We start from the raw sequence: 15,595 nt of genomic DNA on the forward strand, positions 1-15,595 counted from the left end.
AAAGTACGTTGGGGTGAGAAGTAAGCGACAAAAAGTTTTCCAGCAGCTAAAAAAAGTCGGCAGAACGAAAAGGAGTAAGGAGGTATTGGAAAATACAAAGAGAGCGTGAAGCCGAGGGCGAAGAAAAAACAACTAAAGAAGTCAGAACTACTAGGGGAAGGAGTGAAATCGGTAATGAGCCTGGTACAGAACCAAGTTTCAGGCAACCCATATGGGAGACAGTCCTTTCTCGTAGTGTTCGACTTTGATCACACTGTTGTGGACTGCAACAGCGACGATGCGGTACCACAGTGTTTAGGTCGTGAAAAGTTCAGGGAGGAGCTTCTTCGGAGTGAAGAGGGGAAAATACAGTGGACTAATGTGTGTGATGCCGTCGTGGCTCCCTTTACAAAGCAGCAACTCGAGGACGCCGTGATAGAGGGCATCGAAATGGACAAGGACATGCCCGATGTGTTCCGCTTTCTTGCGCAAGGACACGCAAGGGTGGTGAGTGGCGAGGGTGGTGGAAACTTCTTCCCTGATGTGGAAATTGCATTTGCGAGTGACGCGAATCATCTCTTCATTGAAGCCACCATTGACCACCATCTTTCTTTCGCACGGGGGTCCATCTCTCAGATACACAGTAACCCCTTTCATGAAGTAAATAACGGGGTTGGTGAAGGCGATCGTAAGTGTCGTGTTACGTGGTATGAGCCCACGGGGCACGATTGTCGAAGCTGCGCTGACCGCGATCACCCAAACATGTGCAAAAGCCTCATCATTGCTCGCTTACTTCACAGCACTCGACTTATTGACCCAACTGTCATTTTTGTTGGTGATGGTGAAAACGATTACTGTCCCGTGTTGAACGCACTTCGGCCAAGAGACTGCATACTGGCACGTCGTAATTTCTCCATCCACAAAGCCCTTGCAGACCCCAGCTACACCAGTGGGTGTTGCAGGGTTGGGCTGTGGGAGAATGCAAAGGAAATGCTGTCATGCTTAAAACAACTAATGTCTCCGGGGCTGCGGCTTCCAACACTCGTGCGATTCAAAGACGTAGGTCCCCACGAGTTTCGCGCGGTTACGTTATCAACTCGGATGCCGCAGGTGCTCAGTCGCACGCTTGCGGACAATGCGGCAGAGGTTAGTCCCGAAGGCCGGCGTCTGATGGACATGCTGATCGAGGATACTAAGCAAAACGGGCCGGTGCCGTCGCTCCCTGGTCAGAGCGTGGTTTCCCCTTGGTTGCAGGCATACGCCTCGACGGTAGAGTTTGACCATGCGGCCCATCAGATTGGGGAGCACAGCAAAGCACCTGCCGTCCCCAGGTGGGGACAACTTCCTTGGTTGCAGGGAGAGATATATTTTTACAACGTGTTTGCGCAGTATATGTTGCTGGGGAAGGCTAACCCCCCTAGCGTATCCGAGGACAAGAGTACCCTGATGCCAAACCTTGTGACACCTTATGCCACTTGCACTCCTTTAAAAGCCCAGGGGTCCGGTGCTTCCTCTGTCGCGGAGATACAAGCGAGCGGTTCCACCCCACTTCAGTTCTTTAACCCTGCCAGGCTTGCCTGGAACAGTAAACAGAACGGGGAGTTACTCAGTGTTGGAGACAGCGTGGTCCTACGCGACAAGTCGAAGAGTTATTACGAAATCATGGGTGGTGATTCACTCGTCAAACGGCATGACCACTTCCAATCGTATCGTGATTTCTTTCTGCGAGAGAAGCGCGAGGTAATCCACAAATTCCTGCGTCCAAAAATATGTCCGATGCTCGCTTGCATTCCATGGGAGACGAATGAGGAATTTATCACTGTACTCTTGCGCTGGATGCTATGGGGCAATGCCATTGACCTCTCTATGTTTACGTTGGAGGGGCTACAGGTGGCATCACATGTTGGCGAAGCGAAGGGTTCGGAGAAGTGGAGCAAAGTTGAAGAGTTGCGTGCAGCGGAGTCAACGGCAGCAAGGGGGCAGGATGAACGTATTGTGGGAAACCAACTCGAAGAGATTGCTAAGGTTGTGCGCCGAATCGTTCGAGACGAGCCCACAACAAGCGGTGGTACGACCAGAAGTCGCACCGTTAATATTGTGATGGACAACGTCGGAGTTGAATGTGTGGCTGACCTCATCTTTACTTTATGGCTTCTCAATCATCACCCATCTCTGCGTGTCGTGCTCCACGTAAAGAGCATTCCGTACTATGTGTCAGATGTAACACCACCAGATTTTGATTTTCTCCTGAACGAGCTGGAAGAGTGCTCAAAACAAGATGTTGATCTCACGAGAATTCTCATACCTTTTGTGAAGGCGCTTCGTGAGGGTTTCAGCAGCGGCAGAATTTGTATTGATGCCGATCCGTTTTGGACTCAACCTTGTGAGTACCGCGAAATGCCACCCCACGTGTGCAACTCATTTTTCTTTAGCCAGCGTGTGTCGGCAAGCGAGGAGGCTCAAGGAGAGTACCCATCATCAAGTCGTGAACTGTTTCCTCGCAGGTTGTACGCGGGACATTCTGCTCTCGTCATATTTAAGGGTGATTTGAATTTCCGACGCCTTATTGGCGACCGACACTGGGACAACCGATCATTCATGTCGACAATAAAGCCATGCGAGCGCACTTCTCCATCTGTTGCGTCAACTCTGCTTGCTGACACTCCGTGTAGTGGGGACGAGAGCACGGCGGTGGCGCCGAGCTTTGAGAACATTGTGTCTGCCTTTTGGCCCGTGCTAACCGTTCCAGTGTGCGCGATACGCACCATAAAGAGTGAGCTCTGCGTGGGAGTACCGTTCCAGAAACAGGACAAACTTGACTCCAGTGACCCGAAGTGGAGAACGTCCGGCAGTTTTGGGGTTGTTTTAATTGCCACCGGAGAGAGTCACTGATACGTAATGCAATCAGATGCCAATTGGTATGCATGAATAATACTGGGTAAACCAGGTGAGGGAAGGGTGGTTAAAAGGGTAGGGAGGATTGGCAATATATGGGGCAAACAATATCTGTTTCTGGGTTCTTTAATTGTTGCGTGCATCCATATAAGTTTGTGTAGCAAGAAGCAGGATTTCCCTCATTAATTCAGTCCAATTAATCATGATGGACCTTGTGGTCTTAAGGAGTTATGTATACTCTATTAACTGCTAGCGGCGTTGGGTTGGTCGTCTCTCCCTTTATTTCTCCTTGTTAGCTCCTGTGATGGTGCGTGTAGCGGGCGGATGGTACATTCCCGCCTTTCATTTTTTTTTTGGGGGGGGACCTTCTTTCACCTTCTTCGTGAACCTCCCTAATTGTTTATATATGATTGAAAGAGATTTGACGGAAATGAAGCGGACAGGATTTTGGAGTGAAGAGATTTTTATAGTTTTTCTTCACAACCCTACTTCCTCGTCGTTGGGTGCCCCCTTTTTTTTTAAAAAAAAAAACAGAGAACTACACATGCGCCAACGTGGAAGGGAAACGTATGCGGACGTGGTATGCCAGATTCAAGTCGACATAACTTAACATGTTTTAAAAAACATTATGGGATATCAAGGGAAATAATAGTTGCTTCGCTGATGCATCACTTTCTGTATTTGAACAACCACAAAATTTACTGCCTGTTTCGTCGTTTTCCTGCGCTCCTTCCTCCAAGATTCCGTTACCTTTTTTCTTTCTTCTTTTTTCTTTTCCTTTCTTATCTCTTTTACGCACCTATGAGGCGTTAAAGTACCAATATGAGGATACCACTGTCGCCCATTTTTTTTTCACATTAGTGTATTTGGTGTTCAGTGGCTCCTGGATACGTATCAGGTGCCAAAGGTTTGTATCGTGTGCTATTTCTCACATGTTGTTGTTATTGATACGTGTGAATCTTTATTTGATTTCCCATTTACCCTTTGATATCCTGCTGTCATTCTTTTTGTTTTTTTCTGTTTTGTCTTTTGTTTGGAAGGTTTAGCAGCCACATCGGGGGTCACAGACGCCGACAGAGGGAGCTAAGAGGCAATCCCTCGTGGACTCCTCAACGGCGTGCTGAGTGTGTAGTATGACACAGCCCTCGGCAGATGAAATCTACGGTAGCCGTGCGAAAGTCAACTCTGTGATAAAGCATTCGCTGTGTTCCGGGGTCTGTGCAGTACCACAATGGATTGTTCTTTCCATGGCTGGCCTTCTCACGGGGGCACTTTTTTTTCTACCCTTTTCCACAGCCACACTTCACATTGTCTTTGTAGCCATGTCTATTGCTCTCGGTCTTCTGTTCGCGCTGTTCTCTTGGATACTGCAAAGGCACCAGTGCAAGCGGCCACCACGTGATAGCGAACTTATTAATCGGTCGGCAACTGAGGTTGAGGGTACTCAGCCCCGTCGTCTTTCAGGGGGATCAGAGGGAAGAGAGTTTAATGCCGCGAGCAGCGAGGGGGAGTTAGAGGCGCACTGTTTTTTTGAAAGCGGTAGCCATTGGTGTCTGGAAGCTCTGGCGATAGTGGAATTGCTTGTGCTGGGCGCTCTCGTGCTTCTTGCACCGCTCGGGGTCAGAATGGATGTGGAGGGAAAGTCTCTTGTTCCATCAGATGCGAGAGAGGACCCTAGTGAGCTGACGTACCCCGTGGAAGCAGCATGGAAGGTGTTTCTCTTGCATCTATGGTTTACCTTCGCCGTTAGTATGAAGTGTGCAGCTTCATTTTCGGTGGGGTTGATTCACTTCATTGTGCTCACGGCGTCGTTCAAAAAGCCTGGTACCATACCGGTCCTCCTCTTGGCGGCTTCCTTTATCATACCCGTTATCCTTTTTCTTGTTATTACGGCGAGGACCGCCCTTCAACTGCGGAAATTACCAAAGCATACGCACCACGTAGGGTGTGACGACGTCGCAGGGAAGGAGTTGTCGCGAGGTGGCGATGAATTTAACCGATCATCTAATGCCACAACTGGCCTTTCTACAGGGGAGACAGAAACGTTGCCTTCTCAGTCTTCCTGTGGTATCTTTAGGCCACCCCCTGGACATCGCAGCGCAGAGTTTGGAGAGCCCGGTTCCAGCGGGGATTCTTCTCCGTGTCACTGCGAAGTGGTGGCTAAAGAGGAGTTGGGCCGACAAAATCAACCCAAGTGGTCTCCATGTGGGTTACAGTGCAGTTGGAACATACCTCGAGGTCTATTGGATGACACTCGAATCCCCTTCGTGGCTCTAGATACTACCACCGGTTGCATTGAGTGTGCAAGTGCGGGGTTTGCCGAGAATGTTGGTATGCCGGTAGCCCGATTGACTGGTCGAGAGTTTGGGGGCCTCTTAAGTGAGCTCCACGTGGAAAATGCGGCAACGGTGTTGGATGTTGTGCGCACCGTAGCAAGTTCTACCGTAAGCAAACCTCGCGCAATCCACACTGAGGGTAACGGGAAAGAAGTTTCAGGTGTACGGAGGACAGTGTTTGGAAAGTTTGGGATTAGGCCGCTGTTTTCAAAGCAGCGGCAGGTCGGGCCATTATCTGCACTGGTTGCTGATGCTGATAAGTCGTCAATGGAGATCGAAATGAACTTTCCACATATTGCGAAGGATAGCGGTGGTCGCCGTGTCTTGGTGCGGGGATGCCGTTTCCAGGACGAGATGGAAACTCACAGCTCAAAATCATTAGCTGCTGTAGTTGATGAAGCAAAAACAAGGGGGACTGGCACGTCATCTTCTGGCATTGAGCGTGAACGCCCGATGGTATCTGAACCGAATAGTGTAACAGGTATTAAACCATCACATTTTTTTTCACTTTCACTAGATGTTTATTTATATCAACACCACGATACCTGCAACAGCAGGTATTTAGTTTTGCGGCAGCCGTCGTTGCATTATGCACTAGATTGTGTTCCACTGCCGTGTTTTCTCGTACACCCCCAAACGGGTCATGTGCTACACTGGAACGAAGCCGCAGAGCGAGAAACCGGGCTCTCGGCTTACGACATGGTGGGTTGGCCGGTGTGTTTAACTTCTGTAGTGGACCCTACCGGTTCACTGGGAGTTTTTAAAGATGCTCAGAAGAAACACTCGCTAATGCCGTTTAACTCTGCACCATCTGCTGTTCTTCATCCACCCTTGGCGAGTCCTCCTTTGTTAGTGAGTCTCCATCTTGTGGCTGGTGGTGGGGTTGAGGCGGAACAGGGACCACTGTTGGATCAAATTGATTGTCTTTGTTGGCCAGGTCGGCATCTGAGAGACGTAGGCGAATGCAGGGGTTATGCAGAAACGGATGGGTCAGTTTTGAAGGACACCAGCGCCTGTTTCTCCAGTGACGGTGACTCAGAAGAGGCTGGAGGGATGCTCCCTCCGTTGAACCCCGCTAGCGTGAATTTGGAACCTCTTGATGATTATATCTCTAGAAAAGCGCTGTTTCTCTCGCCGGCATGGATGCCGGAATCACTTACTGAAAGTAAAGCGAATACCGTGACGTGGGATGCACTTCACGTCCCTTTACTGTTTTTAATACATGGCGAAGCGCCGGGGGTGCGTGAGTGTTCGCCACTTGCGGATTGTTGTCAACCAAAGAAACAACGGGAGAACAACGGAGGGGTTGAGGGACTTTCTCAATCTTTTGTTGATATTGTTGAGGAGTTCAAGGAGTCTCTGAGTTGTGCCCTCGTGAAGGAGTGTGGCATCTCCTCCCTTCCATTAAGGGATGGCAAGGAAACACTACCAAATCCCGATATAACGCAATACTTGGGCGAACTACGGGAACTTTTCACGTGTTTGGCACAGAAGGTTGATTCCTTTAGGGAGTGTCGTGGGGTTCCTATGTCCGGCAGGGGGGATATTTGTGGGGACTTTTCGGACGCAGAGGATGGTGATACCAGTTCCGCCGTCAGAGGCGGACGCCGACCGGTTACTGCTTTTGGTTCGTCACTTGACTTGGGGAGGGGAGTCACTACCGCTCGCTACGTTGGTGATGGCAGTCGCGGAATAAAGGAGGGGAATGATATATTTGGCGAGGAGGGCGCACCAAAAGGGATCAAGGAGCAACAGCAAAGGACCCGTTACGACGCGCCTGCTGCTGGGGTGTTGGCGTTAGCACACAAGAATACGGCAAGTCATCCAGTTTCGTCATTTGCCGTGTCGCAAGACGCCCTCGTGACACCCCCGGCGCGTGGTGCTGCTCTCGTGGACCTCGGCAATCTGACTCGTCCTTCAGGGGAGGAGCGGTTTGTGGAGAGAGGACCTGGTTCTGGTGCAAGTAAACGTTGTGACACACACCGAATTCCACCCATGCAACCTCACAGTAAGCCGCTTGGTTATTCGAACCCTGCGGCAGAAATCCCTTCGAGGAGTGTAACTCCCACGTCGCCACTGAGGTTGGACCACTGTGAATCTCCCGGGGACCTGCCCGTGTGGGCGATGTTGAAGAGTAATGACGAAGCAACCGTTCCATCATGTTTTATCCGAGTGCCGTTTGGAGAGGTGTTTCGCTTTGGCCGCAGCAGCAAGTGCCACGCAACGACATCTGATGTCTTTGTGAGTAGTGTCCAGTTCACAGTCAGTCGCTGGGTGCCCGCGCAGTTGTGTGCCATTCGTTCCTCTACACCACCGCATCAAGATAACGGCAGTTCCTGCGGCAGCTGCTCGCCAACGCCGTCTGGTTACGGACCATGCAACTCATCGGCCCTGGCGGACTGGAGGGTTGAGCTGTGTGACTGCAGTATTAATGGTACATACGTGAACGTCAAACGAATCGGCAAGGGGAGGACGTGTACTTTGCGAAACAACGATCTTATTACATTTCAGTTGAGAGCCCGACGGTTCTTTTTAGGGTTTAGGTTTGTGTTAACGGATGAGCGAGGCGTACCGCTGAAGGAGTGTTCCTCACCCACGTGCAGCAGCTTCCGTGCTTCCGGGATCTCTGGACGGGGTACACCACGCCTTTGGCAGCGCACCTTATCGGGGTCCGGTAGTACTTTTGCGTTAAACGCCAGTCAAACGGAATCGGCTAAGCTCAACTGTAGTGATAGTGCTTCCCAGGCAGTTCGTAGTGCCAGTGGCGTTCGGCACGGCGCCAGAACTCCCAATGCAAGGAGGATTCATACCAGCCAACGTGGTAGTGGTCGCCACCAACGCGGGACGATAGAGTGGAAGATAGGTGAGGAAATGCTGGGTAAGGGTGGGAATGCTGAGGTATATCTTGGGATGAATCTCACTAACGGGAAACTCATTGCAGTGAAACGAGTTCCACTCCCCAAAGAGGCTGGAGGAGGCGGAAATGGAAAGGGATTGCTAAAGCGGTATATGAGCCTGCAGGAAGAAATAAAGGTCCTTTCTAAGGCTGTGCACCAAAATATTGTTCAGTACTACGGTTCCTCTCAGAATAAGGACTACTTCAACATACTTCTTGAGTTTGTGCCTGGTGGGTCGCTGCGTCATCTATTGGAAAACTTTGGTGCTCTTAGTCCGGGCGTTATATGCTCTTATCTGGCGCAAACACTCGAGGGTCTGCGCTATTTGCATGAAAATGACATTGTGCACTCTGACGTTAAAGCAGCTAACATACTTGTCACCGATAAGGGTCGAGTAAAACTTTCTGATTTCGGCACGGCCAAACATCTTCTCTGGCAGCAAGGTCAGTCGATTGACCTGGCAAACATTTCAGGTGCCGCAGAAAGGACTGCGGATGATGCTGCGTGCTCCACGCACCATGTAGCCGGTACACTCCGTTGGATGGCTCCAGAGTTAATTAGGGCTTCTATCGGTCCGACGAAGGCGAGTGACATTTGGTCGGTGGGTTGTGCATTGATTGAGATGCTCTCCGGTGATGCACCATGGAACGAGTATGAAATCGAGAGCGAGGAGGAAATAATCAATCTTCTCAAGTACACCACGGAACCACCAGATGTACCAGAGTGCCAGGTCTTGCCTGAGTTAGCACTCATTGCAAAAAAATGTCTTGCGCTCTCCCCCCGTGATCGACCGACGTGTGAAGAGTTACTGCAACTTGTCGAGGAAGCAAGAGAGAAACTTGGGCTTCAAGAAGACGAAACTCAGTCACGGTGTGACGATTCGACATCATTGCGTCTTTCCTCTGTTTTGGGTAACGCTGCTGTGGAAGGTAATTGAACCGCCTTACCTTTTTGAACCATGGCACATGGCTGCAGCTGCGCAGTGTGTTTCACCGCACAAGGGATGGAAATTACCGTGTCCTGTGCGACCCCTGTTGCCTCTTCGAAACGAACTCTACCGAATAAAATTGGAAAAATGAGGGAATGTCTGCCACCGCCATGCGGTACACTTGATTATCTGTTACTTGTATAAAAGTGGTAGACTATGTCTTTTTCAGTGCCGTTTTCCATAAGTGATATAGGGCCTGGTGTGGGGATAGGTGCACGTATGTATACGTATATATATATACATATATATATATATATATATGTGGCTATGGAGGACAAACTCTGGACTCTGAATTGCTTTCATTTTGCTCCTGCTTTTATTTACCACCGTCGTTTGCAATTTCATCTGTATTTCTCTATTCGAAGTTTCTTAATTGCAAACAGACGTGTGTGTGCGCGTCCACATGTGCCTGTGGCTCACTTTCTTCCATTTCGTGCACATGTTTCGAACCCGGTGGCAAAACATCTTCGGCTTCGTCACTGTGACACCTTTGTGCTTTTTTGTTTTGTTCTTTGTCAAACTTTTTTTACCTTGTGCATACTTATGCCTTCATTTCTCCTTCTCTCTTTTTCGTTTCGATCTTTTATGATTTAACCGTTAGCTCTTTTTTTTTTTTACGAGCAGCAGTTGCCGTATCATCCTCCGTTGTTTTGAGTGTTCAGCGTATTTATTTTTTTTTTCTGCCGTAACAGAAGGCTTAAGGGGTAGCCAAGACGTTTCATTTTTTACTTTTTATTTTTCCTCGCTAAAAGACCAAGAGAAAAGGAAAAAGGAACAAGAGAAGGAAAACCCGTCACTCCAGGTTGTTTGTTTATCTTTTCACTCGTTACTAAAAATGATGCTCTATCAGAGAAGGGGCAGGGGCGAGATGCACAGACCCGGCATTCGAACCATTGTTGGAAGTGGTAACTCTACACCCAGTTCACTATGCGCACCGTTCCCGTTTGATAGTGTGATCCCGCCGCCACCAAGAGGCTTGTTGGAGCGCTTTCTGCGGCGACTGACCTCAACCATCTCATGGGTGGTTTCGTTTCTTCTCGTCGTTTGCTCGATTCCCTTTCTGCTTCTCATCCACGCGCTACTGGTCTACTGTGATGGATATAATCGTGAAGTTGTCGCGCGACATCGTAGAAAATGGCTACACCAAACGGTTCCACACGTAAGACCAGTGAGGGTGGCGCCGTCTCCCAACTTTCCCCTTGAGGGTTGGCATATGCGCTGCGAGGACGGCCGTCAGCGCTGGCACTACGGTCGGCTGCTCAATGTGGAGGAGGGGAATGAACTCGGGAAGGCCCAGGCTGAGGGATGTCCGTACACCCCTTATGGTGAAGCTGGAAATGCTAATGATGACTTTGAGGATACAGGCGCAACAAGGACTGGCCCACGAGGTGGTCCGGACATGCGTGCAGTGAAGGAAGAGCGATGCCGTTTTGTTGAGCGATATCAATTGGGTCTCACAGGCACGGCTCATGTAAAGCCTAGGGGGTCTGTGGAAGAGGCCATGCGAGCAGGCGCTGAGTTCTTATTGCGCCTACAGCACCCATATTCCGGTCATTGGCCAAATGACTATAGCGGGCCCCTATTTCTTACCCCCGGTGTTATCTTTGTTAGGTACATTGTGGCTCGTGGCAACATTCGCAATATGTTCCCACCCCATGCAGATCACCAGCACGAGGGAGACGAGCCGTGCCTCTGTGGAGAAGCAGAGCGACTAGAACTTATACGTTACATACGAAACTATATGAACGAGGACGGTGGCTTTGGTCAACATACTGAGGGACACAGCACCATGCTTGGGACTGTCCTCAATTACGTTGCACTACGACTCATGGGGGTTTCAGATGATGACAGCGACGCGGCTCGCGCTCGTCAGTGGATCCGTGGTGAAGGCGGTGCTGTTTCCATTCCCACGTGGGGTAAGGTGTGGTTATGTGTCCTTGGTCTGTACGAATGGGACGGCGTTAACCCCATTCCACCGGAGTTGTCATTGCTGCCCAACTGGATACCGTTTTCACCGAGCCGCCTGTGGTGTCACAGTCGTGTCGTTTCCATAGCCTTCTCGTACTTGTATGGTTTGCGATGGAGGCAGCCCGATAATCTACTTCTTCAATGCCTGCGGTACGAGATTTACCTTGAGCCATATGGAAACATTAAGTGGGCTAAGCATCGAAGCAACATTTGTGCCAAGGACTGCTATACACCTCTTTCTTCCGTGTACAAAGTTTTCGCCGCCGTTATGAGTTTGTATGAGAAGCGGCCCATCAAATTTCTTCGCAGGCGGGCGCTGGAGGTAGCATGGACCCATATTGCTTACGATGATGAAAGCACACATTTCATATGCCTTGGGCCGGTGAACAAGGCGTTCGACATGCTCATAACGTGGATACGTGAGGGAGAAACTAGTGGAAGGTACCTAAACCACCTTAATCGTCTCGATGATTATTTCTTCATGGGACCTGAAGGGCTTAGGATGAGTGGTTATAACGGTTCACAATTATGGGACACGTCGTTCGCTGTACAGGCCCTCTGCGCCTGCAACATGGAGTTGTTGTACCCTGAGGAGATGGCCCTTGCTCATCACTACGTAGATGTTGCGCAGGTGCAGGAGAATCCGGTGGCAGCGACACAGTTTTACCGCCATCGGACGAAAGGTGCGTGGAACTTCAGTACACGCCCGCAAGCGTGGCAAGTGTCAGATTGCACAGCCGAAGGGCTTCGTGTATTGCTGCTGCTCCGTCACAAGCCATTTCCTCACCAACGCATTTATGACGCTGTGGATCAGATTTTGTCCCTGAGGAATCGAGGCGGCGGGTGGGCTTCTTATGAGCCAACTTGCGCACCCCACTACGTAGAACTTCTCAACTGCTCGGATGTGTTCAAGGATGTCATGACTGACTACGTCTACACGGAGTGCACAAGCAGTTGTGTGCACACACTCTCGCTTTTCCGAGAGCACTTTCCCGACTACCGGCGGGAGGATGTAGATAGGGCCATTCGCGATGGTGTGAAGTGCATGCTGGCGAACCAGCGGACGGATGGTTCGTATTACGGAAGTTGGGCCGTATGCTTTACGTATGCTGCTTGGCTCTGCGCTAGTGCGCTTCGCATATCTGGTGAGATTTACAGCATGGAGAGACATCCGACGTGTGTGCGCCTCGTTAACTTTTTGTTGTCACACCAGAATACGGACGGCGGTTGGGGGGAGGATGTGAGCGCGTGCGCTCGTGGTGTGTGGGTTGATAATCCAAGTGGAAGTCAAGTCGTCAACACTGCGTGGGCGGTCATGGCTATCATGGCTGCCTCTGGCGAAGCGAGCTCAACCGAACTGCGCCGCCAGCTTCGTATTCTAAAGGCTGTAAGTGCAGGTATTCACTTTATTGTGTCGCGTCAGCTATCAACAGGTGACTGGGCACAAGAGCGAATTAGCGGTGTGTTTAACGGTAACAACCCGATTCACTACCCAGGATATAAAAATACCATGCCAGTGTGGGCACTGGGGGTGTACAGGCGCTGGAGTAAAACATACGGTCAACATTTTCCCCGATCGATGGATTAGCAAGGGGAACGGATGCTTGTGAGGATTGGAAGATTACGATACCTTCACAGTCACCACCAATGTAAATGTCACGGGAGAAAGTAACCGTCACGACTTTACTTGCGTGTGTCGGTGCCTACTTCCGACTTTTACACGGTGCGACGAGGACAACCTGCGTACTGTTGTCAGAAGTCCATTTACTGCATCAACCCCCTGTCAAATGTTGAAGTGATACATGAGGGTGAGGCATCACATGGAAGCAATGTGAAACAAAGTGCAAGTGTTTAAGTAGGTGAAGGAGAATGTGTAGTAGCTTGCCAACTTCTTGTCATGCAGTTAATCATACATATAAAGTGCCAAAAAGCAGTTGGTTAAGTGGACCTAATTTTCCCTATGATTTTAACTGTCCCCCTTCCATACATTTTTTCTGTTTTAGTGATGTCACTCGATGGCACCCCGCTTCTGTTATTTGTTCTTCTTGTCTTACGTGTCTCGCGTGTGTGTGCACGTTGTGTGATAACTTTCCTTTCGCCCACCCTTCATTTGCCATTAACCCTTCCGGAGTGAAGGCACAATGTTAAGGCGAGTGGAATGCTGGAAAGCAGAAAAAAAAACAGAGAAAAGGAAGAGGAGAGGGTGCGGAAAGGGAGTGTACGTGTACGTAGGAAACCGATGCGTGAATGTCCGCGTGGCACGGAAGTAGGAGCATCTTTTTTTTTTTGCTACCTGGTTGCTTGTCTGCGTGTGAAAGTGAAATAGTTTGAAATGTTTCAGTGTAAGTACCCTGCTGACTAAATGTTTGCCATGGATGCAGTGAATCATTGTTATTATTATTGTTGCTGCTGCTGCTGACATTGATATTGGTAATGGTATTGTTATATATATGTATATGTATATATATATTGCAGTTATGACAACTCTTTGCGTCCTTGTTTTCTTCTTTTTGTCTGTTTGACATCAACATTTTTTGTAACGATCGTAACAGGCTAGGGGTCGCGGTGCCGGCCCTTGAGATACTTGAAAGTAGTCGTAATAAAGGAGTGGAAAAGGAATAGGAGGGACATAGCGGAAAGGAAGCGGCGTAGGATAGCTGTTTTCATTGCCATTGGCGCAAGGGAATTCAGCCCTACCTTCTACGCCTTCCTTCCTATTGTTTGACGGAATAGTTTTTTGCGTATAAGCATTGTGCGAGGTAGGGAAACAAGTGTAAGCTACTTAAGGAAGGGTATAAATATAATAGGAAGGTACCCCCGTTACCTGAAACGAAGTGGGGGAGTGTCTGTACAGGAGTGTTTCTTCGTTCATATATATTTTCATATTTATATAGGGAGGGACGAGGAAGTGCGGCGGAGGAAGGCGACACCAACGACAATAGCAAACCGCGAACAGACGCCTCAGTATACACCTTTGTTGGTTTATTTTCCTTCAGCGTTCGCATGGCCAACTTTAATAAAGTCTCTAGGGCCAATGCCGTCTTGCAGCCAACAGCCCCGGCTACGAAATACGGCAACAATGGAAAGAATATAAGGTACCATGATGTCGAGAACTTAGGCGAACCATTCAATAATTGCAGGCAGCGGGGCTATGAACGGAACCATATCGCTCCGGCTCCGCCGGTTTTGGGAAGCGAAGTGAATTACTTCGACAACTCAGCGTCTCCAATGGTAAGTTCAGATCCCGGGGCGAGGCATTGGGGCGCGCGTAACTCCTATGACTCCCAGTGGGATAATACGTACAAGAGCAGTGGGGCTAGGGCCGCAGCCACAGCTGTCTTCGAGCAAATTGCAGCTGAGGAGCGAACAAGCGACGGTACTCAGGACATGCATGGAGAAGTGGCTACAGAGAATTCAACCGAATATCAATCAGACGGATGTGCCGTGGTTGGACACTCCCGGAAGATCCTTAGCAGCACCGAAGAGTATGTATGTAGGAGGTACTCCGTCTCATCAATCCCGAGACTGGAGGCTTATGATTATTATGAGACGCGGAAATTTTCCCCCGAACGGGCCCCTCACTTCAGTGCAACAGCGGCACACTCAGATGTGAGAATGCGGAGCCCTAAACCGTCCGTTTCCAGCGGGGGGAAATCCTCGGATAGTATGTTACAGAGAAGGGGTGAGGCGAGTACATTTCCAAGGGTTGTGGCGAGGAAACTTGACCTGCATGCCACTGAGGAGTGCCAAGGATCGAGTGCTCACAAACAGCTGTCACCCATGAACGCCTTCGAAGTAGCCAACAAGGCAGAGCGTCAGTCACAAGTGGGACCAACTTGTCCACCCGTTTTAACGCCCTGTCCCTCACATAATATGCGTAGGTCTGTTGCCGATGCATCCACGATGACCGAAGGTGTTTCTCGTGAGGCTGTCACTCGCGCGGTACACGGCAACAACTTGACAACGTTGCCTAACGGTCATTATGATAATGAATATTTCAACGTTGGGAGGGGAGGGCCGAGATCATCTGCCAACGAATCTGTCGTCAGTCTTTCCACGGTCTCTAATTCCACTTTGAATCAGCGGCCAGATTCAACTGCATTTGGTGGATATAGGAACGCAGTGGGCCAACACAATCATTACGTATCACCCAAGTTGTTCCATAACTCAGCCACGCAAACGATGGCTTCGAGTGCAAGGCCACCTCTGACACCGCGGTTTAATGAAACACGTTCCCCACCAACAGCACCACCGTATGCCGGATGGGACAACAGTCCTGGTGGCAGTATGGATAGACCGGCACTAAACGGACGGCCAGCGAATGATGCGATGAGGGTGCCAAGAGTTGGTGCAGCTCCTCAGGAAGTGTGGGCGGCAAAGTTAAGGCAATTGGATAATGCATACTTGACGAATGGTAACGGTTGGGCCATTCTTCATGAGATTCGACTGTTGCTGGAGGGGCGAAATAGTCGCTAAGAACAAACTTGAAAGGTTCCATCCATTTCATGTACATTTTTGTTTGTGCACTGTAT

General features: G+C 49.8%; 7 protein-coding genes across 7 annotated transcripts; 6 read left to right on the forward strand and 1 right to left on the reverse strand.

Moving 5' to 3' along the window:
• Window positions 1-174: 174 nt before the first annotated feature.
• TbgDal_VII5990 (hypothetical protein, conserved) lies at window positions 175-2,871 on the forward strand (the record flags this gene model as incomplete). Its single annotated transcript, XM_011776676.1, has 1 exon — window positions 175-2,871. One exon carries the CDS (start codon window positions 175-177, stop codon window positions 2,869-2,871), a length of 2,697 nt encoding a protein of 898 aa, XP_011774978.1.
• Window positions 2,872-3,178: 307 nt separating this feature from the next.
• TbgDal_VII5995 (hypothetical protein, unlikely) lies at window positions 3,179-3,484 on the forward strand (the record flags this gene model as incomplete). Its single annotated transcript, XM_011776677.1, has 1 exon — window positions 3,179-3,484. One exon carries the CDS (start codon window positions 3,179-3,181, stop codon window positions 3,482-3,484), a length of 306 nt encoding a protein of 101 aa, XP_011774979.1.
• A 523-nt stretch (window positions 3,485-4,007) lies between these two features.
• Window positions 4,008-9,044, forward strand: TbgDal_VII6000 (protein kinase, putative; the record flags this gene model as incomplete). Its single annotated transcript, XM_011776678.1, has 1 exon — window positions 4,008-9,044. The coding sequence occupies one exon, from the start codon at window positions 4,008-4,010 to the stop codon at window positions 9,042-9,044; it is 5,037 nt and encodes a 1,678-aa protein (XP_011774980.1).
• A 207-nt stretch (window positions 9,045-9,251) lies between these two features.
• Window positions 9,252-9,689, forward strand: TbgDal_VII6005 (hypothetical protein, unlikely; the record flags this gene model as incomplete). Its single annotated transcript, XM_011776679.1, has 1 exon — window positions 9,252-9,689. One exon carries the CDS (start codon window positions 9,252-9,254, stop codon window positions 9,687-9,689), a length of 438 nt encoding a protein of 145 aa, XP_011774981.1.
• Window positions 9,690-9,930: 241 nt separating this feature from the next.
• On the forward strand, window positions 9,931-12,651 carry TbgDal_VII6010 (lanosterol synthase; the record flags this gene model as incomplete). Its single annotated transcript, XM_011776680.1, has 1 exon — window positions 9,931-12,651. One exon carries the CDS (start codon window positions 9,931-9,933, stop codon window positions 12,649-12,651), a length of 2,721 nt encoding a protein of 906 aa, XP_011774982.1.
• Window positions 12,652-13,207: 556 nt separating this feature from the next.
• TbgDal_VII6015 (hypothetical protein, unlikely) lies at window positions 13,208-13,594 on the reverse strand (the record flags this gene model as incomplete). Its single annotated transcript, XM_011776681.1, has 1 exon — window positions 13,208-13,594. One exon carries the CDS (start codon window positions 13,592-13,594, stop codon window positions 13,208-13,210), a length of 387 nt encoding a protein of 128 aa, XP_011774983.1.
• A 472-nt stretch (window positions 13,595-14,066) lies between these two features.
• TbgDal_VII6020 (hypothetical protein, conserved) lies at window positions 14,067-15,539 on the forward strand (the record flags this gene model as incomplete). The annotated part of the gene is made up of 1 exon (XM_011776682.1): window positions 14,067-15,539. The coding sequence occupies one exon, from the start codon at window positions 14,067-14,069 to the stop codon at window positions 15,537-15,539; it is 1,473 nt and encodes a 490-aa protein (XP_011774984.1).
• Window positions 15,540-15,595: the final 56 nt, after the last annotated feature.

Source organism: Trypanosoma brucei, chromosome 7, assembly GCF_000210295.1.
Source record: "Trypanosoma brucei gambiense DAL972 chromosome 7, complete sequence".
NCBI classification, from domain to species: domain Eukaryota; phylum Euglenozoa; class Kinetoplastea; order Trypanosomatida; family Trypanosomatidae; genus Trypanosoma; species Trypanosoma brucei.